The sequence below is a fragment of the Lampetra planeri genome, chromosome 37 (genome assembly GCF_965212315.1).
Source record: "Lampetra planeri chromosome 37, kcLamPlan1.2.h2, whole genome shotgun sequence".
Classification (NCBI taxonomy): domain Eukaryota; kingdom Metazoa; phylum Chordata; class Hyperoartia; order Petromyzontiformes; family Petromyzontidae; genus Lampetra; species Lampetra planeri.
Window position 1 is genome coordinate 1,456,187 of NC_136143.1, and position 27,243 is coordinate 1,483,429.

At 56.0% G+C, this 27,243-nt stretch overlaps 1 protein-coding gene across 2 annotated transcripts in view; it reads right to left on the minus strand.

Annotated features, from left to right (window-relative positions):
* Window positions 1-1,283: 1,283 nt before the first annotated feature.
* The window catches only part of LOC144730864 (V-type proton ATPase 116 kDa subunit a 3-like), a 34,362-nt gene continuing 8,402 nt past the window's right edge, over window positions 1,284-27,243 (minus strand). Inside the window, exons 3-21 of one of the 2 annotated variants that reach the window (XM_078611657.1) lie at window positions 20,295-20,392; window positions 19,455-19,589; window positions 18,052-18,128; window positions 16,984-17,110; window positions 16,183-16,265; window positions 15,922-16,015; window positions 15,473-15,550; window positions 14,613-14,744; window positions 13,869-14,013; window positions 13,070-13,209; window positions 12,577-12,731; window positions 11,834-11,930; window positions 10,163-10,281; window positions 9,083-9,287; window positions 8,792-8,896; window positions 7,495-7,587; window positions 6,886-7,003; window positions 6,326-6,497; window positions 1,284-2,620 (exon numbers count right to left, since the gene is read on the minus strand). In XM_078611657.1, the coding sequence (XP_078467783.1) occupies window positions 2,524-2,620; window positions 6,326-6,497; window positions 6,886-7,003; window positions 7,495-7,587; window positions 8,792-8,896; window positions 9,083-9,287; window positions 10,163-10,281; window positions 11,834-11,930; window positions 12,577-12,731; window positions 13,070-13,209; window positions 13,869-14,013; window positions 14,613-14,744; window positions 15,473-15,550; window positions 15,922-16,015; window positions 16,183-16,265; window positions 16,984-17,110; window positions 18,052-18,128; window positions 19,455-19,589; window positions 20,295-20,392 (2,270 nt within the window). In that variant the 3' untranslated portion in view covers window positions 1,284-2,523. Of the gene's footprint in view, window positions 2,621-6,325; window positions 6,498-6,885; window positions 7,004-7,494; window positions 7,591-8,791; window positions 8,897-9,082; window positions 9,288-10,162; window positions 10,282-11,833; window positions 11,931-12,576; window positions 12,732-13,069; window positions 13,210-13,868; window positions 14,014-14,612; window positions 14,745-15,472; window positions 15,551-15,921; window positions 16,016-16,182; window positions 16,266-16,983; window positions 17,111-18,051; window positions 18,129-19,454; window positions 19,590-20,294; window positions 20,393-27,243 lie in introns of both variants that reach the window. The other variant, XM_078611656.1, reaches the window with a different exon arrangement.

Sequence of the window (27,243 nt, forward strand, 5' to 3'; positions counted from 1 at the left end):
TGTGTGACAATGCGCGTGCCGAGTTGTCGCATTGTGGCGGGCAAATGGCCGGTGGCGACTGCACCACCACACGCAGCAGACACGGGGGGTGGGGGGGGTGGGCACGACAACACTGGGGAACGCAGCAGTGGGGGCCAGAGGGCCCTGGAGCGCGTCACCCGTGGAGCGCGTCACCCGCGGAGCGCGTGCGTCACTCGTTCACAATCGCCACAGGTTCCGCGTGAACGCGTCTTCTGTATCGTGGAATCACACACACACTTTCACTCTGACCGGTTCTAGTTGTTCTCGGCTCCTGCTGTTGGCTATATTCTTGGCACCCAGTTTTTTGTTGTTTTTTACTGTGCATCTGGAAGGTTTCGCTACAAAGGCCATGACTTCGCCAACGGAGTTAATACGCTAATAATGAGGGCTGTCACGATCCAGCCTCCCAGCAAGCGAGCAAATCAAATCGTCTTGAATTCACGGACACAATTCGATTCAAGGATTGGTTGGCCGTGGCTCGTTTTAGCGTCTCGTTTGTATTGTTTCTCGTTTCAAACAGCTCTGCTAGCCCCGCCAGCCGAGACGTAACGTTAGCCTATCGTGCGCACACAAACACATGTGCACACGCGATTCGATCCGTGCACCGCGAGAATCGATGGTGGTCGATGGATTCTTGTTCTCTTACCAAACCATTGGAATGAAATGTGCGACCAAACCATGGAAACGCGAAATTCCCCATCGATGGCCCCGATCGGCCATGGAGTCGGGAACCAGACTCGCATCCCGCGGTCTCTCGGGCGAGCCTGCCACAGCTTCCGTTTTAACTTCAATTTCGGAAGTAGACGAGGATTACGTGCCCGGCGATAGCAACGCGTGCACTGTCTCCACCCCCCCCCCCCCACGTTTCCTTTCCCACCACTGCCCGCCCGCCCGCCGCTAAAAGATTTGTTTAAAAAAATATTTTAAACACAGCATTCACAAGAGAAAACCATAGTCAATGTTTTCCGTATAAAAATTTCTCAAGTAGCAAATTCCCTTTCGCATTCGGGATAAAAAAAAAACCTGTACATTGTGGCAGTATTTCGTGCGTGTAGGGGAGCGGTGCGCTACCCGGAGACCCGAGTTCGACTCTCGCTCACGACCAACAGCAGCAGATATTTGAAGTGGTCCTAGGCCTCCCCTAGATCGAATCAGCCTCAAACGAGTACCAGGTGAGGTGTGTAAACATCAGCATTGGGAATACAAAGGTGGCCGGGCGTGGTGTTAGCCACCCCCTAGTGTCCTGCGCCAGCTTTCATAGGTTCTACTCGCTAACAGCACTGTCCACAACAGTCTGTTAAAGGCTAGACAGGAGATCTTGTGCAGTGACTGTGGGGAGTGGTGGGGCGGTGGGGTGGTGGGGTGGTGGAGTGGTGGGTGGTGGCAGTGCGCAATGAACCCGACGGCCTGAGTTCGATCCCCGGTCACAGCGAACTATCAGTAGCAAGTGGAATCAGAACAAGTCTGGGGCCTTCCCTTCGTCAATTCAGTCTCAAATGAGTGCTTGGGGAGAGAGCGTATCAACATCAGCGCTAGAGAGACAAAAGTGGCTACACTGCCCCCTGGAACCGTATCGGTCTTAATAGGAGCTCGCTGACAGCTCCCGCCCCAACAGTCTGTTAAAGTCTACACAGAGGCTCTTTATCGCTGTGGCGATGCAATGGTCTCGATTTCAATTCCCCCGGCCACGCCGAGCACCTCAACTTGTTCCGAGCCTCATGGTGCAGCCCGCCCATAGCCACGGGAGAACCCCAGGAACCCCCACACGTGGTCCTGGCCACACCACCACCACCACCACTCTCCAGCAGTGCTGCCGACCTTCAACAGGTGCTCGCTAGCATCACGCCGTCCAGTCGACAGTAAGGCGAAGGGGAGGTTGTTTGCATGGGAGATGAGCAGCATTGCGTGCGCGTGCGTGCGTGCGACGTACTGACTGACCAACCCTGCCGACTGAAGCACTAGGCTGCTAATGCTCTAGACCGTTTGGCACGTACTGACTTTTCAAAGCAAACATTATCGACATTTTTTGTCGCCAAACTGTTTAGAAAGCAGTAAGATTAACGCGTTGAAAACTGGTATGTTGGGAGGGACGTGCTCTCTAATTCCGGATAAATCAGAAAAACCTGAAAACAAGGCCAAGATGCAAAATCGCGGATGATTCGAACATTTAGCTTTGCGTGACATCACTGCCACGCTTCTCCGGCCAAGAGCGGCGGCGTCGCGTGACGTCACCGTCGTTGGTACAAAGAAGTTTTCAACAAAATGATCAGAAAATGTGAAGAATAAACATCTAAAACTGGCCCTAAAATTCCGGAACGCAAAACGTTTTAATCTGAAAACCATCGCGAGGACGCGGGGGAGGGGGATGTTGAAAAAATATCGGTAGCCGACCGCTTGAGAATGGCAGGTGCGTGGTAGAAGTCTCGTGTAATCCCTGTTGCGTTTTGTAAAAGTAAAGTACGTGAGGGGGCGGGGGGGTTGCTTGGGATAACCGCGGGGGGCTTAGTCTGAGTGCACCAGGCCTTCCAGGATTGGTTGGAAGTAGAACGGAACGAACAGGTACCCCGAGCCCTTGTAGAACTTGTTCTGGAACTCCACCCTGCGTGGACACGGACACACAAAAAGACAAAGATCCCCCAACATTAACAGACTGTTGGGGCAAGTACTGTTAGCGAGCACCTATTGAGGCCGTGATGGTACACGAGGAGGTGAGTGGCCAGCACCACGCCCGGCCACCAGGTACTCATGTGAGGCTGAGTCGACCTAGGACAGGACGTAGACCGGTTCAGATTATCATCACTGGTGTTGGTCGTGAGCGGGAATCAAACTCGTGTTGCCGGGTTCATAGCGCGGCACACTAACCGCTGCCTCACCGCTCCCCACCCGGACACACACGTGGACATGCACGGACAGACGCGCGCACACACACGCGCACACATACACGTGTGAGCGTGAGCCATGTGGTGGTTGTGCGGTTGCGATGGAAACCAGAAAGTAAATGCAAAGTGTGGATTCTTGGAAATCTTTGAAGGGGAACGTCATCTCGGCGCAGTTAGCCCCCCACCTCCCACCCCCCTGCCCCCCTCCTCTTTGCTCGTTTACGTACACATGGGAGCGGTGGTGCAGTGATTTGCGCGCTGCGCTACGAAACCAAGGAATTCCATCGCGGCCGTGGCTAGCATCAGTGGCGAGTGAAAGATAGGCCATTCACAGACCTGCATTGACCAGTATGGTGAAGTATGGTCAAGCAACTCCTATGGCCAAAACGTTAAGTGGAGGCCTTTATTCAGCAGAGGATTTACTAGACATCTATTCAGATTCTGACAAAGAGCTGTAAATTATATGAATATCTAAATGTGGTGCCTGCTGAATGAGATTACGAAGCGCCTCTTTCAATTTATTAGTACTTTAATTTGAAGGTAAATTAGCACATGTTTAGGTTTGTGCTAATTAATTCGTTAATTGGCACAAAGTTAAACAAGCAAAGCTGATCTACTACGTTTTAGTTGGTTAGTCATATTTAAAATAACATAACTTGAGAATTAGATTATTTATTTTAGAAGGAAGGGCCCAATGAGCTGCTGGACACTTGTTGTACAGTACAGATCTGAGTTCAATAGGACATGACACAAACAGAGAGTATCTCTACGTGTGTTACAGGAACTGGGATCCGCACCAAAATATATTAATACAACAAGAACAATTTAACAAAATAATGACATTTACAACAATAGCATTCTTAGTTTGTTTCACAAACAGCCTTGTTCCGATGAAGTTCGGCACGTTGAGGAGGAAACTGAACCACAGACGGCCTAGTGGCTCAGGGCTCAGAGGGGCAGAGGGCACTGAGCCGGCTCCGTGAGATCCTGGGTTTGAAGCCGGGACCTCAGGCACCCGCAGGATTGAACTGGATTCTCAAGCGCAGCAGCCGGTCGGTGGCTCTTAGCCCGGTCACAAATGCAGACCCATGACATAAACTAATAAACTCAAACTCCTAGAATCAACAAAATCAGTTCTATAAATGTCCACGTGATAAGCCACTTCGTCAAGCTTATCATTTGTGATTGCCAGGTCGCTTCTGAAAAAGAGCTCTATAGCTTAGTGGGGAATTACCTGGTAAAATAAAAATAGTTTAGTTTTAGTTTGTTTCCACAGCACCCACTCATGCACCGTGCCGGCCTCAATAGGCTCCTCAATAGAGGCTGAGTGGATGATGCACAGGTGCAGTAAGCGCACCTGTACCACAGTCTCTATGCCAGGGCCCGTACGAGAGTGCTGTTGCCCCCCCCCTCCCCATATCCATAAGAGGTCACGCGCGGGATCTCAGAAGTAGTTTCGCAGGCCGTTGTCTAACACGTGGGGTAATGCAATGTTGAGCGAGCGTTCCGAGTGTCCGTGTCTGCCTCTCGATGCCGAAAGCGCAGCGTGAACAACGTTGGGAGAGAGAGAAACACCAACGAGCTCTGCTCAACGCTCGTGAACAGCGATTGACTTGCCGTTGTTTTTTGCCCACGATGAACTAAGAGATACAAGGTCAGGACCCACGGAAGCTAGCACGCCATCTGGTGGTGCGCGCGCGTGTGTGTACGTGTATGCATGTGTGCGTGCGGAGTGGTGGTGCAGTGGTGTGCGCGCTGTGCTACTACCCGAGTTCGATTCCCACTCACGACCAACAACAGTGGTGAAGAATATTTGAACCGGTCCTGGACCTCCTCGTAGGTCGACTCAGCCTCAAATGAGTAGCTGGTGCGATCTGTAAGCACCACCACTCAGAAGAGAAAGGCAGCCGGGCGTAGTGCTGGCCACCCACCCACCCAAACTCACCCACCCACCCAAACTCACCCACCCACCCAAACTCACCCACCCACCCAAACTCACCCACCCACCCAAACTCACCCACCCACCCAAACTCACCCACCCACCCAAACTCACCCACCCACCCAAACTCACCCACCCACCCAAACTCACCCACCCACCCAAACTCACCCACCCACCCAAACTCACTCACCCACCCAAACTCACTCACTCACCCACCCAAACTCACTCACTCACCCACCCAAACTCACTCACCCACCCACCCAAACTCACTCACCCACCCACCCAAACTAACTCACCCACCCACCCAAACTAACTCACCCACCCACCCAAACTCACTCACCCACCCACCCAAACTCACTCACCCACCCACCCAAACTCACTCACCCACCCACCCACCCACCCACCCAAACTCACCCACCCACCCAAACTCACTCACCCACCCAAACTCACTCACCCACCCACCCAAACTCACTCACCCACCCACCCAAACTAACTCACCCACCCACCCAAACTCACTCACTCACCCACCCAAACTCACCCACCCAAACTCACTCACCCACCCACCCAAACTCACCCACCCACCCACCCAAACTCACTCACCCACCCACCCAAACTCACTCACCCACCCACCCAAACTCACTCGCCCACCCACCCAAACTCACTCACCCACCCACCCAAACTCACTCACCCACCCATCCAAACTCACCCACCCAAACTCACCCACCTAAACTCACCCACCCACCCAAACTCACCCACCCACCCAAACTCACCCATCCACCCAAACTCACCCACCCACCCAAACTAACCCATCCACCCAAACTCACCCACCCACCCAAACTCACTCACCCACCCAAACTCACTCACCCACCCACCCAAACTCACCCACCCACCCAAACTTACCCACCCACCCAAAATCACCCACCCACCAAAACTCATCTACCCACCCACCCAAACTCACCCACCCACCCACCCAAACTCACCCACCCACCCACCCAAACTCACCCACCCTCCCACCCAAACTCACCCACCTACCCAAACTCACCCACCCACCCAAACTCACCCACGCACCCACCCACGCACCCACCCACCCACGCACCAACCCACGCACCCACCCACCCACCTTTCCACAAACCGAGAATAATGTTCGAAGAATGAGTCAAATCTAATTTTTGTTTTTATCTCAAAAGCTGGTAGTTGTGTAGCCATTGATAAACAGGCTCAGACCATCAACTTCACTGCCCCCATAAAAACCCAGTTTAATTGCAACGCAATCTATGCGAGTCTTTGGGTCACTGTGCGGTCTATGGGTCTCTATCTAAGTCACTGGTGAGCAGGCCGAGACCATCATCTCCCTGCCCTTGAGAACCCGGTCCGACCACAACGCACGCGCGATGGCCCTAAAGTGCACCTGGCCTGGCACGAGCGTGCCGTGGCACCGTCAGTGCCGCTCGGTGGCTAGCGGTGGTTGTTGTAGTTGCGCGGTTACCAGTGCAGGCGCAGCGCGTGCAGGAATGCGGAGAGCCCCTCCATGACGAGCAGGATGGAGAGCGTGAGCACAGCGAAGGCCCCGAAGATGGGCACCAGCAGCACGGCGTGCGACAAGCTCGTCGACCGGAGCCCGAAGCTCAGCACCATCTTCCACAGCACCTCGGACAGCTCTGCGCACGCGCGGGAGGGGGGGGGGGACACACGGGGCGAGGGGGGTGGGGGGTTGGGGTGGCGTACGTTCACATTCACCGAAGACCACAGCAAGAGGAGCCCAGGGCAATTTCCGGGAGCCTAGGGCCCGTGACTCCGTCACGTGCGGCCGGCGATCAACACGGGGCCCACCATTTTGAGACGGCTTTGCGTGTCGCAGATTTTCTTTCTCCGCATTTGAGAATCAGAATCTTTATTTAGACTGCAGGAGGAATCCGATGAGCCGCGAAGCCCTTTTTCACCGATGCGCAGCACGGGCGGGTCAGAAAGTTACAATAATAATAAGGGGAAGGGCCGGGGTGGGGGCAGAGCGGACGGAGGGACGACGAGACGAGACTGAGGACACACCTCCGTGCGCCAGGCTGAGCGCCCAGAGGCGCAGGTAGGAGGCCGTGTTGGAGATGCAGCCCAGGCAGTACTCGATGGTGTGGATCGCCTGGTGCATGAAGATGTCGCTGAAGTCAACCTGCACGTTGTAGCGGAAGGGGGAGGGCGGCTCGTGAAAACCGTGGCGATGTCACGTTCCAAACATGGCCGTCTATTTGTAAACGCAACGAAATCCTTTCTTCGAACGTTGGTCCGGACCCCCACGGACAGTCCACGTCACGACCGCGCTACGCGCCACAGGCACAACGCGGTCGGGACGGAAGGGTCGACCGAAGGATAAAAAGACGATTTTATTGAGATGGATTCGTCGGGAGAAGTCCGGAGAGGATCTCTCCTCGTCTCACGACGCCGACAACAAAATGGACAAAAAAAGATCGCCGCCGTTTTTGTATTTTTTTTCGCGAAACCAAAGTTGCAGCACAGTGGCGGCGATGAGCTTCTCCACACCTCCAGCGGGAGGCCTCGCGCAGACCCAGGCAGCCGGCCGGGACAGAGCGTCGCGACGTCTTCATCTAAACGCGTTCACGCGTGGACAGACTCCGCACGCGTGGACAGACTCCGCACACTCACCTCCGCGTGCTCAGAGTCCGGTTCGTCCTCCACGGTCACGGCGGTCAGGAGCGGCGTCCTCTCCTCCGACTGAATCAGCAGCGTGAGATTCCTCTGCTGGGGTGTGGAGTGGGGGGCATGGGGGGGGGGGGGACATTGCGAATGGGAGGAGGGGGAGGGCTCGGTGAGCGATCGCAACCAGAGGGCTACGTCCGGCGGCGGAGAGACGAACGGGGCTGCCCCCGCGAGCGTCTCCCCACTCCGCCGTATGACGTCAGCGTCTCGTCTGCTGACGGGGCAGGAGCTGGTCACCGCACTCCCACTTGGTACCGGCGCGGTACCAGCGTGCTTGTGCGAGGAGACACCCTCGGCGCAGGTTGAACAATTGGCAGGAATTGATGTACTACTTATGCAATTTGTACTTGTATACTTTATTTATTTTAATTTATTGACTTGCTTTGCTTTCCTGTACTTTGCACTCCTATTGGTTTTGGTGTTGCATTTGGTGTTGTAACTTTCTAACCCTGGACATCTGTGAAAAAGGGATTCATAGCTCATCAGAGTCTTCCAATCTAAATAAAGAAGATTGTAATTCCGATTTTGACTGGGAGTGAGCGAGGGGGCGGTGTGGTGAGCAAGACACGAGAGCGGTGGACGGGACTGCAGAAGAGGCGCCGGAAAGACGCTCGTGGAGAGAGAAACTCTGAGCAGTGCCCCCCCGCGCCCCGCCAAAGTTCACGCGTCTCTCTGCAAATCGATAGTGCTCTACGTAACTCTCTGGATCGTGTTAATGTAAGCGAGTCTATGAGCCTCAGAATCTGAATCTGTATTTATCCTGGAGGAATCCGGTGAGCTATGAAGCTCTTTTTCACAGATGTCCAGTCGGAGCGAGTCAGAAAGTTACAACAACAAAACAAAAACGGTGAAAAAACCATGCAAGTCTGTGTAAGTGTGCGAGTCTCGCTACGAGTCTATGGCTGGTCGCGTCTCTGTGCATCTGTAATCCCCACGTAGGGTCGTGGACGCGACGAAGGAGTGGCACAGCCAGCGCCCCTGCGCAGGAGTCTCGGACTTCATCGCCTAACGGTGTCCTGTCTGCTGGTTTCGTGCTCGATTAACTCGCGCCCTCTTTAAAAACGGTGGTCACCCCCCCCCCACATCCTACCCCCCGAAGGCGGGAAACCCCCGTAAGCCACGCCCAGCCCGACGCAGCTTATGAAAACCTCCTGACCAGCAGCACGCGTGGGAACGGAGGCGAACCATCATAGCTGCACTATCAGACCCCTCGAGCAACGGAAACGATCGTCGCACCGCTCACCCTGCGCTTCATCCGCAACGCGACGACCTGGGACAGCGGCTTCCCCAGCAGCAACACCGGCACCATGAGCACGGCCACCACCACCAGCAGCATCTGCACCCTCGCCTGCTCGCGGGGACGACAGCGGCGTGGCGGGGTCAGCGGAGCGAGCCGGTGCCACAATAACAGCGCTGACAGACGTAGTCACCGTCACCATCAGTGGGTGGTGTAATCACTGTCACTATCGATGATGAACACCAAAGCCAAAATGATACCGTTGTCATTGTCACCGCAACAAACTCTCCCGCTGACCTGGTGAGCGTAGAGGTTGTCCGAGCTCCTGAACATGAACATGTTGATGAAGTCGATGAGGATGCTGGGCGCCGTGTTGGACATGCTGGTCGGCCACGCCACCCACTTGTAGATGACGATCACCACCAGGTACCCAAACAGCGCCAGCATGAACACCATCTCCGGCACAAATACCAGCAGGATGCTCGGGTAGTCGCGGAAGTGGCTGTCGGCGGCGAGTGCCGGGGAGCGGGGGATCAAGTACGCACGAACGCATGGGGTTTAGCGCCCAAAACGCCAGAATTGTATTACTTTAGGAACTGCTTTTTGTTTTTTTGTGGTCCTTCCCCCGCACGTCCGATTAGCCCGGTGGGATAGGTACGGTGCGAAAGAAGTTCAACATATCTACGTATGTTCGGAACCGAGCTCCCATGCTTAAAATAAATCAAAGCTCTCACACGGCTTTAATCACCACCATCATTTCGTACAGTTTAATACCATTGTTGTGATTTTTGGGGCACGCTGCCACACTTGATGTAAATGTTAGCAGCGCACTGGATTTGCAATCCTGACATCACCAGCGTCATTCCACCTCCCGGTGCAGCAGCTCTAACTATTCTATTTTGATTTTACCAGGTAAGGCCCAGAAGCGACCTGGCCACAAATGATAGCTGAACGAAGCGGCTTACCATGTGGAATTGTATAGCGGCCAAATACTCTAAACGCATGTTTCTGTATGTGGAGGGAAAAACCGGAGGACCCGGAGAAAAATCCACACAACCACGGGGAGAACACACAAACTCCAAATATACAGCAGCAGGCGTCAGGGTCGGGATCGAACCCACGACTTCCTGCATGCCAGGCGAGGGAGTTAACATCTCGCCACCGTGGCGCCCCTCTCGCCACAGTGGGGACGAGTTTCTTAAATAATTTCGTGAATCGCGGTGAATCGTGCCGGTATACGTGTCGGTGTCGTGAGGAGCCCCGGTACAGAGTACCGCCACGTGCCGGCACTATTCCTCCAATGTCTGGAGCCGCGGGCGTGTACGGTGCAAGCACCGCAGTGTGTGGTCCAGTGCTCGCGCGTGGACAGCATATTACACGTGGTTGAAGCAGCTGAGGATGACTCCGAACGTCATGTGGATGACGCCCAGCACCACAGACATCTTCATCTTGTACGAGTTGAGGAAGGTCAACTGGTTCTTGGCCAAGCCCCAGATCTGTGACCACAATCAACATGTAGAGATTACAAATCAGCCAAATGCAGCCAGCTGAATGGGCCCAGCCGAGTCACCAACGACTCCATGAAATTACATTTGGTGTTTCACTAAATGTGAATACATCTCCAGCTCTGGGAAGTAAAAATATTTTCCATAATAGAGGTTTTTGGGTTAGATCGCGTAAATATAAATGTAGTAAGGTTTGTCACGTGAACAGAGCGTGCCAATTCATTGCTAGTACTGCACACCGAGTGCGACGTTTCGCCAGTAATTACAACCAGCATCATCAGGCGGCAGCCAGAATTCTGGAGAAAGCCTCCTGTTGATTTAGACTTTCACATGACGAACGTTGCTCTCAAAGGACGGTAGAATGAGTGTGGAAGTGCTGTGCCCCCCCCCCCCCCCCCGACTGTGTGGAACAGAGCACTTGAGAAGGGGATCTCAGAGCTGGCTCTGTGGTATCCGCTTCCGCGGCCCTCAACTACATGAAGGCGTGCACGCTGCTCTCTGCGAGACTTGCGAATGGATTCGCCGTCTCGTGACGACGCGACGCTCTTCACCCCAATTGGGATAACGGTTTGTAAGAAAACAAAACCGATAAGGAGTCGAATATACGTTTAAAAAACACTACACAGGCCAAGGGGCAGAGCACCGCTCACCCAAGCGTTTATTCCAATTCGATACGGCTTCACGTCTCGCTCAAAACAGTAGTGGATCGAGCCCGGCTGAGGAGATTGATGATGAATGATTTGTAAAAAGAAAAACCCGAAATGGATGAGGGGCCGGCGTGATGCGGCGACGACGACGGTGGCGGTGTGTGGGTCGCCGCCGGGAGAGCGGCGCGTGACTACGGCGACACGGCTGCCCCGCCGCCGCCGCCGCCGCCGTGCGAAGGGGCTGAGAGTCCCACCTCATTGTGAACGTCGCTCACCGCTTTGCAAACGCGCCGCTTGGTGAGCGCCGGTAAGCGGCGGCGTTTCACCTTCTTCTTCTTTCTCCGTTGTCGCGAGCCCGGCCCCCCCATCCCCACCTCCCTCTACTGCTCAGACCCCGGCCCCGGCACAATTTCTCTAAATGCCTCTGCTGCTCCCCCGTCGAGAGAGCCGACGGCTACGGCAAACGCTCGCTTAGCGTACGGTGTTAGGAATGGTGGGGGGGGTTTAAGAAACTCCCACCATTGCTTCTGCTGACCGTTACGCCACGGGGGCAGCGTACCGCCTTCTACACGGTGGAGCAAGGAGGCGAAACGATCCCTTGTACCCCCTGCATCTCCCCCCTCCGTCTCCCCCCCTCTCAGTCTCCCCCCCTCTCAGTCTCCCCCCTCTCAGTCTCCCCCCTCCGTCTCCCCCCTCCGTCTCCCCCCTCCGTCTCCCCCCTCCGTCTCCCCCCTCCGTCTCCCCCCTCCGTCTCCCCCCTCCGTCTCCCCCCTCCGTCTCCCCCCTCCGTCTCCCCTCTCGAATCGCGATTCTCGCCGCTGTCATCGTCGCGTATGAACCGCCGCGAGCACCGCCGGGTTTTGGCCGCGGCGTTGCAAGTCAAGCCGAGTATTTACCGGGTCGATGCCGAAGGGGTAGGGGGTTGTGAAGACGCCGCTGATATTGGGGTCCAGGGCGAGCAGCTGGATGTTGCTGATGTTGGTGTGCGTCACGCTGGGGAAGCAAGCGGGGCGCAAGAGGCAAGCGTTAGCCCCTGTCTGCTCGCTGCATGTCGCCGTGCGCGTCACAGTTTGTGAGGAGCGGTAGCGTGGCGGTTAGTGCGCTGCGCTACTAACCCCGCTGCCCGAGTTCAATTCCCGCTCACGGTCAACACCGGTGACGATTATATAAACCGGTTCCGGGCTTCCTCTAGGTCAACTCAGCCTCAAATTAGTACCTGGAGAGACAAAGGTGGCCAGGCGTGGTGCTGGTCACCCGCCCCATCGTGTGCCGTGTCGGCCTTGATAGGTGCTCGCAAACAGCACTTGCCCCCAACAGTCTGTTAAGGCTACACGGAGGATCTTTGCCTTTATCATTTTGTGTGTCACTGTGGTGATGTCACCGCCACTTGGTGGCAAATGTTGTTGTTGTTGTCATTGCATACGCGCATTTGTGCCTTGAGTGTGTGTCTCGAATGTGCGAGTGTGTATCCGAGTGCGTGTCCAAATGTGTGTGCGCACACGTCAATGTGTGTGCGTGCGTGTCTGTGCGTGCGTCTGTGCACACGCGTGCCTGTGAGTGCGTGCATACGTGTGTCCGAGTGTGTCTGTGCGTGCGTGTATGTATCCGAGTGTGCGCGCATGTCTGGACGTTTGCGTACTTCCAAGACCCTTTGATCATGGCGGTGACGTTCCAGGCCGAGGGGAAGATGGTGAGCGGCTTGGAGAAGCAGTCGTTGTAGATGAAGCCCGTGTAGATAGAGAAGAGCCCCATGAGCAGCATGATGTAGCGCCCTCCAAAGAGCTGCTGCCAGATCTACTCCCAGCGGACACGGGTACGCAGGGACCATCCACACGGGCACACACGGGCAAGCACAGGGGGCTCACGTGGGGCACGCACCAAGGACCCCTCCAGCCACCACCATCCTCGACTCCCGACAGTCGCTCCCGTTTAATTTGAATATTTTGGGTAAGAAGCGAAACGTTATTATCCTGATTGTTCTTTGACTGCGGGCTGTACGATATCAAGTCACGGGCCCTGTCCGACCCGCTGGGCCGTAGCTACCCAAGCTTGGCCCACAGTCGCCCCCCCCAGGCTCTCCCCATGCCCGGCCAGCCCTCTCGGAACGATGATCTGCGTCTCCCGGCACCCACCTCGTTGTTGCTGCTCTTGAACGCCTTGTTATTCTCCTTCAGCACCATCCAGAGGGCGAACAGCAGCATAATGGCGCCGTGGCCCAGGTCGCCGAACATCACGGCGAAGAGAAAGGGGAAGGTGATGATCGTGTACGGCGCTGCGGGGGAGAGGGGGAGGGCGGAGAGAGAGAGAGGGAACGAGGGATAAGAGAGTCAGGGAAGGGGTCTCGGCTGAAGATGGTCGTGATATGTTAACTCCCTCGCCTGGTATACAGGAGGTCGTGGTTCCGATCCCGACCCTGACAGTGCCTCTATATGTGGAGTCTGCGGTGTCTCTCTCTCCTCGTGGTCGTGAGGATTTTTCTCCGTGTCCTCCGGTCTTTCCCTCCACATTTAGAATCAACATCATGCGTTTAGAGTATTTTGTTGCAATACATCTCCAATTGATAAGCCACTTAGTTGAGCTATCATTTGTGGCCAGGTCGCTTCAGAAAAAAGACATATCGCTCAATTGGCCTTACCTGGTAAAATAAAAAATAGTTTCTTTAAGTTTTAGTAGTAGCCGTGGTGGTGATGATGATGGCAGTTGGGTGATGCTGGTGGGTGCAGTGACCGTGATGATAGCAGTGACGACGCTGGTGGTGGTGACAATGGTGCTGGTAGCAGCGGTGATGATGAAGACGATGGCGACGACGATGATCACATTGGCCGTCACGCTCTCACACCACCACGGCCCCCTTACAAATACTTGCGGGCGCACAAACGTTCACGCACGCACAGAAGCGTCGTCGCGGTTGCGAGTGGCCACGCGACCCACCGGGGTTGACCTCGCGGTAGCTGCCCACACCGTACGCGTCCACGATGCCCTGGAAGCTGCTGGTGAAGCGGTTGGTGCGGTTGAGGGTGGGCGGCTCCTGCTGCGTGGGGATCACCGTCACGGTGGCCTTCTCCGAGTGGACGTCCTGTCGGGAGACGCGTCGCTCGCTCAGGCGACGCGAGGCATAGGAGCTACTCGCCAACAGCACTTGCCCCAACAGTCTGTTAAAGGCTATACAGGAAATCTTTGTCTTGTACGGGTGCCCACGTGTATGCGCACACATGGACACACGTGTATGTACGCATATGCGAGTCACGAGTGGCCGTGTGTGCGGGTGTACACACACACACACGGCCACTTCGTGTGCATACAAAGATCCCCCCGTTTAGCCCTAACTGACTTTTGAGGCAAGTGCTGTTAGCGAGCACCTCTTAAGGCTGGCACGGCATATGAGGGGGTGGGTGGCCAACACCACGCCCAACCGCCTTTGTTTCCCTAGTGGCAATGTTTTTATACACTGCACCAGGTACTCATTTCAGGCAAAGTCGACCTAGGGGAGGCCCATGACCGGTTCAGATAATTGTCACTGGTGTTGGTCGTGGGCAGGTATTAAACTCGCGTCGCCAGGATCGTAGTGCAGGGCGCTAACCGTTACACTACCGCTCCGCACGTACACACACGTACACACATACACACACACGCGCACACACACGTACACACACATGCGCGTGTGCGACGACGTACGGAGGCTTGCAGCAGCGCCTCCTCCACCCTCGGCTTGTCCTCGGTTGGGCACCACGCCTCACCCACCAGGTAGTTGCGTGCATCGTAGTGGCACTGGTTGAGCACGTGGTAGACAGCCTTGGCCTTGCGCACCTTGTGGGGGTAGGGCGGGGAGTGGCAATTACAAGCGGTGGCGACGGCGGTGCGAGCGCTGCGTTCCCCGAGCTGTCTCTCGTGGCGGTGCCGATCGATCGCGAGTTTCACTTCGGGTGTTTGGCGCACCCCCCCCCCCCTCCGCTGAGCTGGGGAATGCGGGGAAGAGGGACGGGGGCGTGGGGGGCAGTAGTGCGGCTCATGACCGTAGCAGCCACAGGCGCCGATCTAAGTGGCAATAAAAAACCGAGGCAAAACATTGGTTGAAGTAGACAACAACAGCAAATTGTCCTTGGGACAGATTGGCCTGCACCACAGACAGCCTCCTTCATTCATGGCTTTGCCTCCACGGTGCTGTCGAGCAAAGGACGCAAAAAGGCAGACAGCACAAGGGCAATGCAAACGCCAACGCATTAACAGCTCGGGTTAAGCAGTGTTGCTTCCACATTGGAGTTCATTATCAAAGCATATTTGTCTGTGCGGTTAACGCAGACTGGACGCCTTGTAATAACGCCTCTATTTGGTGTTTGAACACACCTGGTAAAGCATTTAAACATTTTTTTATTCATCTTTATACCGGCAACAAGGGTCCCCTAGACAAGACGACGACGACGCAGCTAAAGGGGCCCACGCGTCCGTGCCGCTCGTAATGAGAGATTGGGGAAAGGCGGCAGAAATTGATGTCGAATCATCGAGGGCGGAGACAGCCGGGGGGGCGGCACGCTCACCTGCACGAGCCACACTGAGCAGACGCTAGCCGCCTTTTGCAGCACCTGCTTCCTGTAGGCCTCCGTCTGGGAAAGGACCTACACAGGGCGGCGGCGGTGGGAGAGGGGGGGATCGGGGTAACGCCAAAAGACGGAAAAAACACGCCAAGTCAGGGGTGTGTGGGTAGGTGGTGGTGTGTGGGTAGGTGGTGGTGTGTGGTAGGTGGTGGTGAGGGTAGGTGGCGGTGTGAGGTAGGTGGTGGTGTGTGGTTAGGTGACGGTGTGAGGTAGGTGGTGGTGTGTGGTTAGGTGACTGTGTGAGGTGGGTGGTGGTGTGTGGTTAGGTGACGGTGTGAGGTTTGGTGGTGGTGTGTGGGTAGGTGACTGTGTGTGGGTGGTGGTGTGGGTAAGTGGCAGTGTGTGGGTAGGCGGAGGTAGGCGACGGGGGTAGGCGGCGGTGAGTAGCTCACGCTCTGCAGGTCGGCGATGCGGATGTCCAGGCTGCCCAGCAGCTCCTGCTGCTCCCGCTGGGAGTCGGGGCAGTGGAGCAGGCGGCAGTGAAAGCTGCAGCGGGGGGGGGGGGGGGAGGGGGCAGAGAGAGCGTGGAGGTCACGCAGAGCGTCGTCGTCAAGGTCGTCACAATCGTTGTCGTGGCGATCGTGGAGGGCGGAGGCCGGGTGGTGAACTCGCATGGAGGTGCGGGGGGCGCGGCGCCGAGGGCGGCCACTCACCAGCTGCTGATCTTGCGCACCTTGTCACCGATGCGCTCCCCCCAGAAGGAGATGGAGAAGACGGAGAGACGAACCGGCTCGTCCTGCGGGCCGTGACGGCAACCCGCCACACAAAACCACAATCGTCATCGCCACCGCCACCACCGCATTGACCAGTACCGCCACATTCACCGATGACGTCACTGATACCACCATAGCCAATACCAGCACTGTGACCATCACCACCGCAACCACCGATACCATCAGTAACCACCACCATGACCATTAACCAGTACTGTGATAATCATCACTACACCACCTCCACCGCAATCACCATCACCACCACCACGAGGATCAGTAGGAGTGGGAAGCCCTCACAAGGAGTCGGCTACCACACATCGTAGGTGCAGTGACAGGTGGAGTCAAAGGTGCAATCACCTTCTTCACAAATGTAAAATAAAATAATCTCCCAAATGCGACTAAGTTGCACAGCAACAATTAGCGGAACACATCGTGAACTCATGCTCACTGGGTCTCTTCTGTGAGTCTATGGGTCTCCTCTGTGTGAGTCTATGGGTCTATGTGTGAGTCTATGAGTCTATGTGTCAGTCTACGGGTCTCTGCGTGAGTCTATGAGTCTCTGTGTGAATCCATGGGTCTCTGCGTGTCTATGGAATTCACGATCACTGTGCTCTGAAGTCCGCAGCAGCGGCTGGATTCACAACGTAGACATTGCGCTACGCTATTCATGTCCACTTGAGGGAGTGAGGAGGAGGGGAGCGGGAGGGGTGGTGCGAGTGTGGGCAGGGGGAGGAGACGCACGAGGAAGGGCACGGCGAGCGGCTCCGGGAGCTCCATGGAGCGCATGAAGGTGAAGCCTCGGCACACGCGGAACAGCATGAGCTCAAACGCGGGCACCTTCTGCGGGTCGATGGTGCCAAACACCGTGCTGCAGCACACACACACACAGACACAGACATGTACACATAAACATACAGACACGTACATATAAACACACACACACAGGTACACATAAACACACACACACACACACAGACACGTACACAAACAAACACACACAGACACGTACACATAAACACACAGACACAGACACATAAACACACACACACAGACACATAAACACACACACACACACAGAAACATAAACACACACACACATAAACACACACACACAGACACATAAACACACACACAGACACGTACACATAAACACACACAAAGGCACACACAGACACATACAGACATACAGATAAACAGACAAAGACACAACAACCGCCATTCGCCACTAAGTGGTGGTGACGTCACCACGACGCTTGTGCCAGGCCATGTGCACCTTGAGGCCACTTGAAGTGTCAAACGCCCGCTGGCAGGAGGTCACGGGGCAGACCCAGGTGCCACGGGTCGACTGACTGAGACGACCGAGATGACTGGCTGATGCACCACATGTGCCCCCTACTGTACCAACTTGCTGTGCTTTAGCCACGCAAAGACACACACACAGACAGACATACATACAAAAGACAAAGATGCCCCGTATAGCCTAAACAAACTGTAGGAGCAAGTGCTGTCGGCGAGTAGCACCTACGAAGGCCGGCACGGCACACGAGGGGTTGGGTGGTCAACACCACGCCGGGCTGCCTTTGTCTCCCCGTTGGCGATGTTTACTACACACCGCACCAGGTACTCGTTTGAGGCCAAGTCGACCCAGGACCGGTTCTGCTATTAGGCACCGTCACCAGCCGTGCGTTGCCCGGATCGTCGGTGGCGCGGCGGCGCGTTTCCCCGCGCCGGGAGGCGTGGACCGGTTGCCGGGAGGCGTGGACCGGTTGCCGGGAGCACGGCGGGGGGCGCGGGGGCCCGGGCCCTCACCTCATCCTCATCTCGTTGGGCTGACTCCCCGCGGCGTCCGTGGCGCGACCGTTGAAGAGGACGGGCGAAGGAGGAGCCTGCGCAGAAAACGACCACCACGCGCTTACGGACGGGAGAGGCGCGCGTTAGGGGCGCGTTTTTACAATTTCTCGATTTTAGACATCTGAAAAAAATCTGAAAATATCACATTTGACCCAGATTTGAGATTTGGAATCATCCAGAAAAAAATAAAAAATGCTTTAGATTTGAAAAAAAAAGTGAGGTCAAGTCCACGGTTTTCCCGCCAAAAGTGGCGATGCCAGGCGACGCTGCTGCTTCGATAATTAAGCAGAATATCTGAACATCCGCAAAATAAGTCCGTAATTGTCCTTAGAGTCAAAATCCGATTATTTAAAATCCATAGCTTCGTTGGAATGCTTTACAATCCACGATATCGGAGCGGAGAGTGCGTGGAGGGGAGTAGAGTGAGTTGGGAGGGGAGAGGTGGGAGAGTGCGTGGAGGGGAGTAGAGTGAGTTGGGAGGGGAGAGGTGGGAGAGTGCGTGGAGGGGAGTAGAGAGTCAGGAGGGTTGGCACACATGCTGTGAGTGCGTTCTCCGTTCCACGATGCACACGAGAACAAGAGTTGCGACATTTTCTGTTTGCGGAAGGTTTCCAACAGGTTTCCAGCGGTGGAACTTTCCGCAAAAACCAAACTCCGTTCCATTTACAAATTGGACCCAAGGAAACATTCACAGTTTGTTTTTAACTTTACATTGTTTAATCGAGACATCTGTGGGGACGAGTACAGACGTTATAACATCCTGACGCTTGGCCCGACGGCACAGGGGAGAGTTTATTAACCCTTTCCCGTTCCGACGACGCACGTATACATTCATTAGTTTTTCTTTCAATTCTGTTCCGATGACGGAATGGGAACGAAAGAAAAAACTAAAGTAACTTTATTGGTCCCGACGCTCCCACAAGGCCATGCGGGAGGGCGTGTGACAGAGTTTAGTGCCAGCTATCGTAGAGTGCGGTGGTCGTCTCACTACAGTTCTCTGCAGGGAGTGCAATGTCTTTAAAAACAACGGCGCTACTTCGCCTTTGTGAATAAAATTAACGTGACCGCTTGCGCGTTCTGAGATTCAGCGGCAAACAGGGACCCCCCCCACACCCTGAACAACAACGGGAAACGGTTAAAGTGGTCCCAACCAGAAAGTTGGGGCTCACAGCGACCCAAGCCGGACTTAAAAACGCGTCCGCCACTGCCGTCGGGGGAGCAGCGGGGGAACTCGCGGCGGGGGAACTCGGGGCGGGGGGGGGAACTCGCGGCGGGGGGGGAACTCGCGGCGGGGGGGGGAACTCGCGGCGGGGGGGGAACTCGCGGCGGGGGGGGAACTCGCGGCGGGGGGGGGAACTCACGCCGTCGTCCCGGCAGAGCCTCTGGACGGCGCGCAGCAGCGCCGCGTACTCCAGCAGCTCCGTCAGGTTCTTCTGCAGCGTCTCGCGGTTGCGGCTCACCTCCAGCAGCTCGCGCTCCAGCTGCTCCGTCTGGGTCTGCGCAAGGTTACAGGAGGGGGGGGTGGGGAGCGGCGATGGGCATTGGGCGCGGCGGTGCTCATGCCGCCCTTCGCGCCACTAATGCGGTTCCGCGAGGTTTACTTTACCCAGAGTTCCAGTCCAGACTACGGCGACTATGGCGACGGGACTGGCAGTTTGCGTCGAGTCTGTGGATTTGACGTAGCCGTTCTCTTCGTCTAGTCACTCAAGCAGTCACACACCTAGTCAGTCAGACACTCTAGGCTAGGATATGTTGGTGTGAGGGGTGTGCAATCCCACGCCCCCCTCCGCCCAATATTATCAGTTCAGCCAATCGGTGAACTCAGTCGATCTCTGGGTGTTCATACGTCGTAACATTGCCGGTGTTCCTCGGTGTACCGCGGTCTCTGACGACGTCACGAGTTCGTCTTGGACTCGTCGACGACCGTCCCGGCGGAAACTCCCGATGGGCAGCGGTCGTCGTCATCAACACGCCTTGTCGATGATGAAATTCCCGTCGGCGATTCAGATATCAAAATTATCACCGGCCCCAGTGCCGCTGGCGAAGTAGCCGGCGAGCCCAGCGAGCGCCGGGTCGAGCGCCTAGGTGATTGCACTGCACACGTGTGTGCGTGTCATCGCACTGCACACGTGTGTGTGATCGCACCGCGTGCATGTGTGATCGCACCGCGTGCACGTGCAGTTGCACCGTGTGCACCGTACCTGTATGTGCAGCGCGTCACGCGGCGAAGGCGCCATCGGGTTGCCTTCGCGCGTATCCCCTGCCAGCTTCGCCTTCACCACCTCCTTCTCCAGGAGCCCTGCGTGGCGCACGCGGGACGGAGGAGGAGGAGTCACTCGCGCGTCGCGCGGACGGTGATGATGGGAGTTCCAGAGCGGAGCAGTGGGAGGGAGGAAGCAGGGAGAGAAGTGTGGTGGCATGCGGTGAGTGGGTGGGTGAGTGTTGTGTGACCTGCAGTGTAGTGAGTGAGTGAGTGTTGTTGTGACCTGCAGTGCGGTGAGTGGGTGGGTGAGTGTTGTGTGACCTGCAGTGCGGTGAGTGGGTGGGTGAGTGTGTTGTTGTGACCTGCAGTGCGGTGAGTGGGTGGGTGAGTGTTGTTTGACCTGCAGTGCGGTGAGTGGGTGGGTGAGTGTTGTTGTGACCTGCAATGTGGTGAGTGGGTGAGAGTGTTGTTGTGACCTGCAGTGTGGTGAGTGGGTGAGTGAGTGTGTTGTTGTGACCTGCAGTGCGGTTAGTGGGTGGGTGAGTGTTGTTGTGACCTGCAGTGTGGTGAGTGGATGAGTGAGTGTGTTGTTGTGACCTGCAGTGCGGTTAGTGGGTGGGTGAGTGTTGTTGTGACCTGCAGTGTGGTGAGTGGGTGAGAGTGTTGTTGTGACCTGCAGTGCGGTGAGTGGGTGGGTGAGAGTGTTGTGTGACCTGCAGTGCGGTGAGTGGGTGAGTGAGAGTGTTGTGACCTGCAGTGTGGTGAGTGGGTGAGTGAGAGTGTTGTGACCTGCAGTGCGGTGAGTGGGTGGGTGAGAGTGTTGTGTGACCTGCATTGCGGTGAGTGGGTGGGTGAGTGTGTTGTTGTGACCTGCAGTGCGGTGAGTGGGTGGGTGAGAGTGTTGTTGTGATCTGCAGTGTGGTGAGTGAGTAAGTGTGTTGTTGTGACCTGCAGTGCGGTGAGTGGGTGGGTGAGTGTTGTGTGACCTGCAGTGTGGTGAGTGGGTGAGAGTGTTGTTGTGACCTGCAGTGCAGTGAGTGGGTGGGTGAGAGTGTTGTGTGACCTGCAGTGCGGTGAGTGGGTGAGAGTGTTGTTGTGACCTGCAGTGTGGTGGGTGGGTGAGTGTGTTGTTGTGACCTGCAGTGCGGTGAGTGGGTGAGTGTTTGTTGTGATCTGCAGTGTGGTGAGTGGGTGAGTGTGTTGTTGTGACCTGCAGTGTGGTGAGTGGGTGAGAGTGTTGTTGTGACCTGCAGTGCGGTGAGTGGGTGGGTGAGAGTGTTGTGTGACCTGCAGTGCGGTGAGTGGGTGGGTGAGTTTTGTTTGACCTGCAGTGCGGTGAGTGGGTGGGTGAGTTTTGTTTGACCTGCTGTGCGGTGAGTGGGTGAGTTTTGTTTGACCTGCAGTGCGGTGAGTGGGTGGGTGAGAGTGTTCTGTGACCTGATGTGCGGTTAGTGGGTGGGTGATAGTGTTGTGACCTGCAGTGCGGTTAGTGGGTGGGTGAATGAGTGTGTGATAGTGTTGTGTGGTGAGTGAACAGTCTGGTAGACTAAGTACTCAACATGCGTGGAGGAATGTTATAAGCGTGAAAAGATTCCCATTGTCCGTCCGTCCATCTGTCTGTGCGTCTGTCTGTAAAGGGGAGAGGGAGGGTGTGATAACTGTTGGAGAGGTGATCCAGTATGAATGAGACGGGAGTGTAATCCTTGTGCTGCCATTAGAGACTCGGCTCAATTGAGAACCGGGACTCACCACCTGGCCACAAATGCAAGCTGGACGAAGTGGCTTATCATGTGGCAGCCAAACACTATAAACATATGTTGATTCTAAATATGGAGGGGAAAACCGGAGGACCCGGAGAAACATCAACGCGACCATGGGGAGAGAGACACGCAAACTCCAAATATACAGCAGGCGTCAGGGTCGGGATCGAAGCCACGACCTCCTGCGTACCAGACGAGTTCATATAAACGCCCCACATGGGTCAGCAGGAGCATTGCGAGGCGTTAACCCCCCGTGAGAGATCACCGTGGTGCCGGGAGGGACTCCTAACGGCCGTGTTAGGTCACGTGGACGGTCCGGGGGTTTAGCGCTGTACACACAGCCGGAGACTATCACGTGAGCCACAAACAAAACCGCCATCGTTTATTGCAGTTCAGCACAGGGTCGCTGAAACCCGGATTTGGACCCCAGGATTTTTGCGGAACCGGCTCAGCGTTCCGATCCTCCTGGCCGGCTCGACGTCCAGCTCACTGTCGCTCTAGCGTGCTGACTTCCCGCTCTAGAGACGGGCGCCGCACGCTGTGCTTCACAACGCTCACGTCACGCGGCGACGGGGTGGGGCGGTGACGGGGTGGGACGGCGACGTGGTGGGACGGCGACAGAGGGAAGGCGACGGGGGGAAGGTGGTGTGACGACGTGTAGCCACGCGGGGCACACGGAGTGCTCCTGCCCGTGCCCCGTGGGTCATTTCGGGACCCGATCCGGCCGCGTGCGACGGATTCCCACACTCGGTAGTTTTCATTTCTCCCCTTGGCAGCTTGGTGACGACGGGCACACACGCCCACCAGAGATACCGTGGCCAGGGGGTGGCGGGGTGGGGGGGCTGCCAAAAATCTGGAGAGCAACAGAGTCACACAGCTCATTTGCTCCATCGCCAAACGATTATCGCGGTTATCTGCCACCAATCGCCCCCCCCCACTCCCTGAGGCCATGGGATGGGTTCTGAAATCGGTAACAGTTTGAGAAATGAATGAGGCACTTGTCAGGCAAAGTGGATTCCAAGTTTAAGGACACGCTTAATCCCGTGTGTGAGTGTGTGTAATTTAATAAATATCATATAGAGTAATAATTAATGACAATCAACCATTTGTCAATAGACCGCTGAATGAATGCCTCAGCAGTGTTTGGTCGTGGGGCGTTGTTTGTTTGACCGTACTTCCCCAGGCCGGGTTGGTGACGAGGGGCCCCCGCCGTTTCAGATGCAGCTCGCCACCGAAGTTGACCGTGGTCCGAGAATCAAACTCGGGGGGCGCCGCCGAAGTTTCGCCACTAATCGGTGCTCGGCTTGATCCACGTCCCCCACCGCCCCCCACCACCCCCCACCACCCCCCACCACCCCCCCCCGGCTCCCACACCCGTGTGCCAGCACCGGGACGCGGCGTGTGGGGGGTCAAGCGGCTCGGCTCACCCCCCCCCCCCAGTGACGACGAACAGTCGCGACTCAACGACACCGTTTAGTTTGTTGTCCTTTCCCCCCGCACTTCCGATGAGCGCGGTTGCCTACGTACGGTGCGAAAGAAGCTTAACGTCCAATGCTTGGATTCCATTTGGTTGTCAACAGTGCGGTTAATGTTGCGGCCTCTAGTGGCTGGAAGGGGGGGGTCATGCGATCCCATTACACCCCCCCCCCTTGTGTGCAGGCCGATAAACCCAAGCCCTTAAGCCGAGTTGTTAGCCCACGCTTTTCGCTGTGGGCTAACACGCAGCGTTGAACACACACGGGTTAACACGCAGCGTTAATCACGCTCTTACACACAAGCATGAGCCCGATGTCCGGCCACGGCTGCCAGCGGTGGCGAGTGATCTCCGAGGCAGCCCCAGAGCTCTGGAAACGACCACTCGGTGGCGGTGGTTAAACATCGCCATCGCAGAGACAAAGGGCAGCCACACCCCTCCCCCACCATGGCGCCCTTAATAGATGCTCGCTAACAGCACGCCATTAAGGGCTACAGAGGGCATCTCTGTGTGTGTATGCTCAGTACACAGGAGGTCTCTGTTTACACAATCAGTGGCAACCAGCGCACTGCGCTCCGAACAGCATGACCTGAATTTGATAACCTGCTCACGGCTAACGTCAGTAGCAAAGTGATACCCGAAGCGGTCCTGGGTTCCCCCGCCTTCCCCAACTCGCACTGACCATCGTGAGGTGAAGTATGGTCAGACGATGGTAAAAATGTCAATAAATGAAGCGTGAAGGCACACGTGTAGGGCACAGCGTGGCAAATGAGGTTGGGTTGCTCCAAGCACACGGATGCAGAGAAACCAGTACGTCTCCTCTCCAGCCTCCCCCATCCACCTCCACCCTACCCCTCCCCCAGCTCCCCCCACCTCCCTCCCCCCTAACCTAGCCCCCTCTCTCCCCACCTCTCCCCACCCCATCACCGGCGTGACTCCTCTCGGTGCCGCGGCTTGCGAGTCACGACAGGCAGGCGACTTGTGTGTGCGGCGCGTGTATGTGTGTACGTGTGTGTGACCTGCAGCGCCACACCGATTACCATCATTAGGGGAAAAAACGGTGATCCAATCTCCGACCCCCAGGAACAGGTTTGCAGATTTGCTGAGCATTTGTGTGAGGTCCTGGGGGTGGGGAAATCCCTCAGCCTGGAAAACATCATGGGACAAAGTGGGGATGACCCTGCTGAGGCTGCGGTGCCTCAAATATTGGAAGAAGTCACCCCCTGTGAGTGGCTGGCTGAGGTGCCATCTGTTGAGGAAGTACTGAAGGCGATCCGGAGTCTGAGACCAGGAAAGGCACCGGGCAGAGATGATCTCCCAAGCGAAATGCTGAGGGAGGGTGGCGTTTGTGCACAGACTGCCCTATATGACATCATAACAACAGTCTGGACCACTGGACGGGTTCCGCAGGACTGGAAGGATGCCCTGGTGATCCCCCTCTTTAAGAAGGGGGACCGCACAGACTGTAACAACTACAGGGGCATCTCACTCCTCAGTGTGCCGGGAAAGGTCCTGGCAAAGATTATACAACATCGCCTTGCTAGGCACGCTGAGGAGAGGCTTGCGGAGCCACAATGCAATTTCAGGAAAGGGCAGTCCTGCACAGATGCCATATTTTCTGTCCGTCTGCTACAGCAGAGGTGTAGGGAATTCCAAAGAGACCTACATCTCTGCTTTATTGACCTGGTCAAGGCCTATGATACCATCAGTAGGCCTGGGCTCTGGGTTGTTCTTCGTGCTCACGATCAATAAAGACCTTCATAATGGTGAGCGGGCCCAGGTAAAATTACGTGGCCGGGAGTCAGAGCCTTTCCTGTACACCTTGGGGTGCGACAGGGATGTCCTCTGGCTCCCACATTATTTAACATCTATTTTGACCACGTAGTTCGTGAAGCCTTCAATAGCTGTACCAGGGGAATTTCCATTTGGTACAGATATAATGGGAGGCTGATCGATGCCCGGGTGCGATCAAGGGATGGCTCCCTATTGGTCAACCACGTTATGTATGCCGATGATTTGGTAATAGCTGCTCATTCAGAGAAGGAGTTTGAGAGGCTGCTGCTGAGACTGGAGCGTGCCACTAAGAGGTGGGGCCTTGCCATCAGCCCCACCAAAACTAAGCACCTGCCTGGGTATTTTGTACCATCGGACACTCCACCCACGCAACTCCCAATCGGTGATGGGGTAGTTGTGGAGAGAGTGGAGAGTTTCCCATACCTGGGCAGTGTGCTTATGACCGGCTCCAGTTTAACAGCAGAGGTCTCACTCCGAATCAGTCGAGCGGCAATATCTTTTCATCGGTTGCGTAACGGCTGTGTGGAAGCTACCTGGTCTGTCGCTCCGCACGAAGCTTCAGGTCTTCTCGGCCACAGTCATTCCCTCCCTTCTCTACGCTTGCGAAACGTGGACCCTCCTAATAGAGCATCTTTGCCGGTTAGAAACATTTAGGCTGGCCTGCCTACGATCCATCCTGGGTTTAACCAGGCTAGATTGTGTGAGGAGCTCACAAATCCACGAAAGATCTGGGCAAAGTCCCATCGGTGAGCTCCTCCGGCAGGCAAGGCTGCGTTGGCTGGGTCATGTAGCCCGCATGCCCAGCCACCGCATGCCTAAAGAGCTTTGTTTCGGCTGGATCGAGGGGGCTAAACGGGCGCGGCACGGGGTAGAGAAGAGATGGAGTGATGTGGTACAGGAGGACGTGGAGCTGAGTGGACTTGCCAATGACTGGTACCAGCGGTGTCAAGATCGGCCTCTGTGGAGGAGGCTCGTGAAGGACGCTACTGGGCAGTTGGAGGCAGTCTCCCTCCAACAACAACGGAGGGCGGAGGAGCGACGCTCACAACAACGAGCGGAGCGCCGGGTGGTTAAAGCACAGCAAGTTGGCATAGTAGGACAGTAGGAGGCACAGGTGGTGCATCAGCCAGTCATCTCGGTCATCTCAGTCAGTCGACCCGTGGCACCTGGGTCTGCCCCATGACCTCCTGCCAGTGGGCGTTCGACACTTTACATGGCCTCAAGGTGCACATGGCCTGGCACAAGCGTTGTGGTGATGTCACCGCCACTTAGGGTCGAATGGCGGTTGTTGTTGTTGTGCGTGTGTACGTGTGTGTGCGTGTGTACATGCGTGTGCGTGTGCGCGTGTGTGCGTGGGTGTCGCTGCTGCCCACCCCCTTAACCGCAAGACTCTCGGTTGAGACGTTTTGTTGAAGGGGGCAAGTCGGCACGTGCATGACGACGAGGCCCCCTTGCACGTCGTTCAAATAAACAAATAACGCACGAGGAAGCGTCACGATCGGTTCAATAACTAGGATGTGAAAAAGCGGATCTATTCAGTTCCACATTCATCTTTTACAGCTTCTTTTTTACACAACGATTCCCGTACACAAAATGTGTTTGACCTTCCAAGGGTCTGTTTAATCGCCAGTCATCCAACAGTAAACGACTCGTGTCCGCTCAGTTATGTTTCTCAACGTCCTTAAAATGCCCCCCCCGCCGCCCGCTCACACCGATCTTCTCAACGCCCCGAGGGGGTAAAGTGCGACCTCGAACGTCAATCAATCTCCCGTACCCACCCCCCCACCTTTGCAAGGGGTCGGAAACCTGCAGCTCCGGAGCCGCGTGCGCCCCTCTTTACGGGCTGCTTAAAACGTCACGCGTGCAGTGTACGCATCCGCGTGCGTTGCGGCTCTTGAAATGCCTCTTCTTCCGCTACC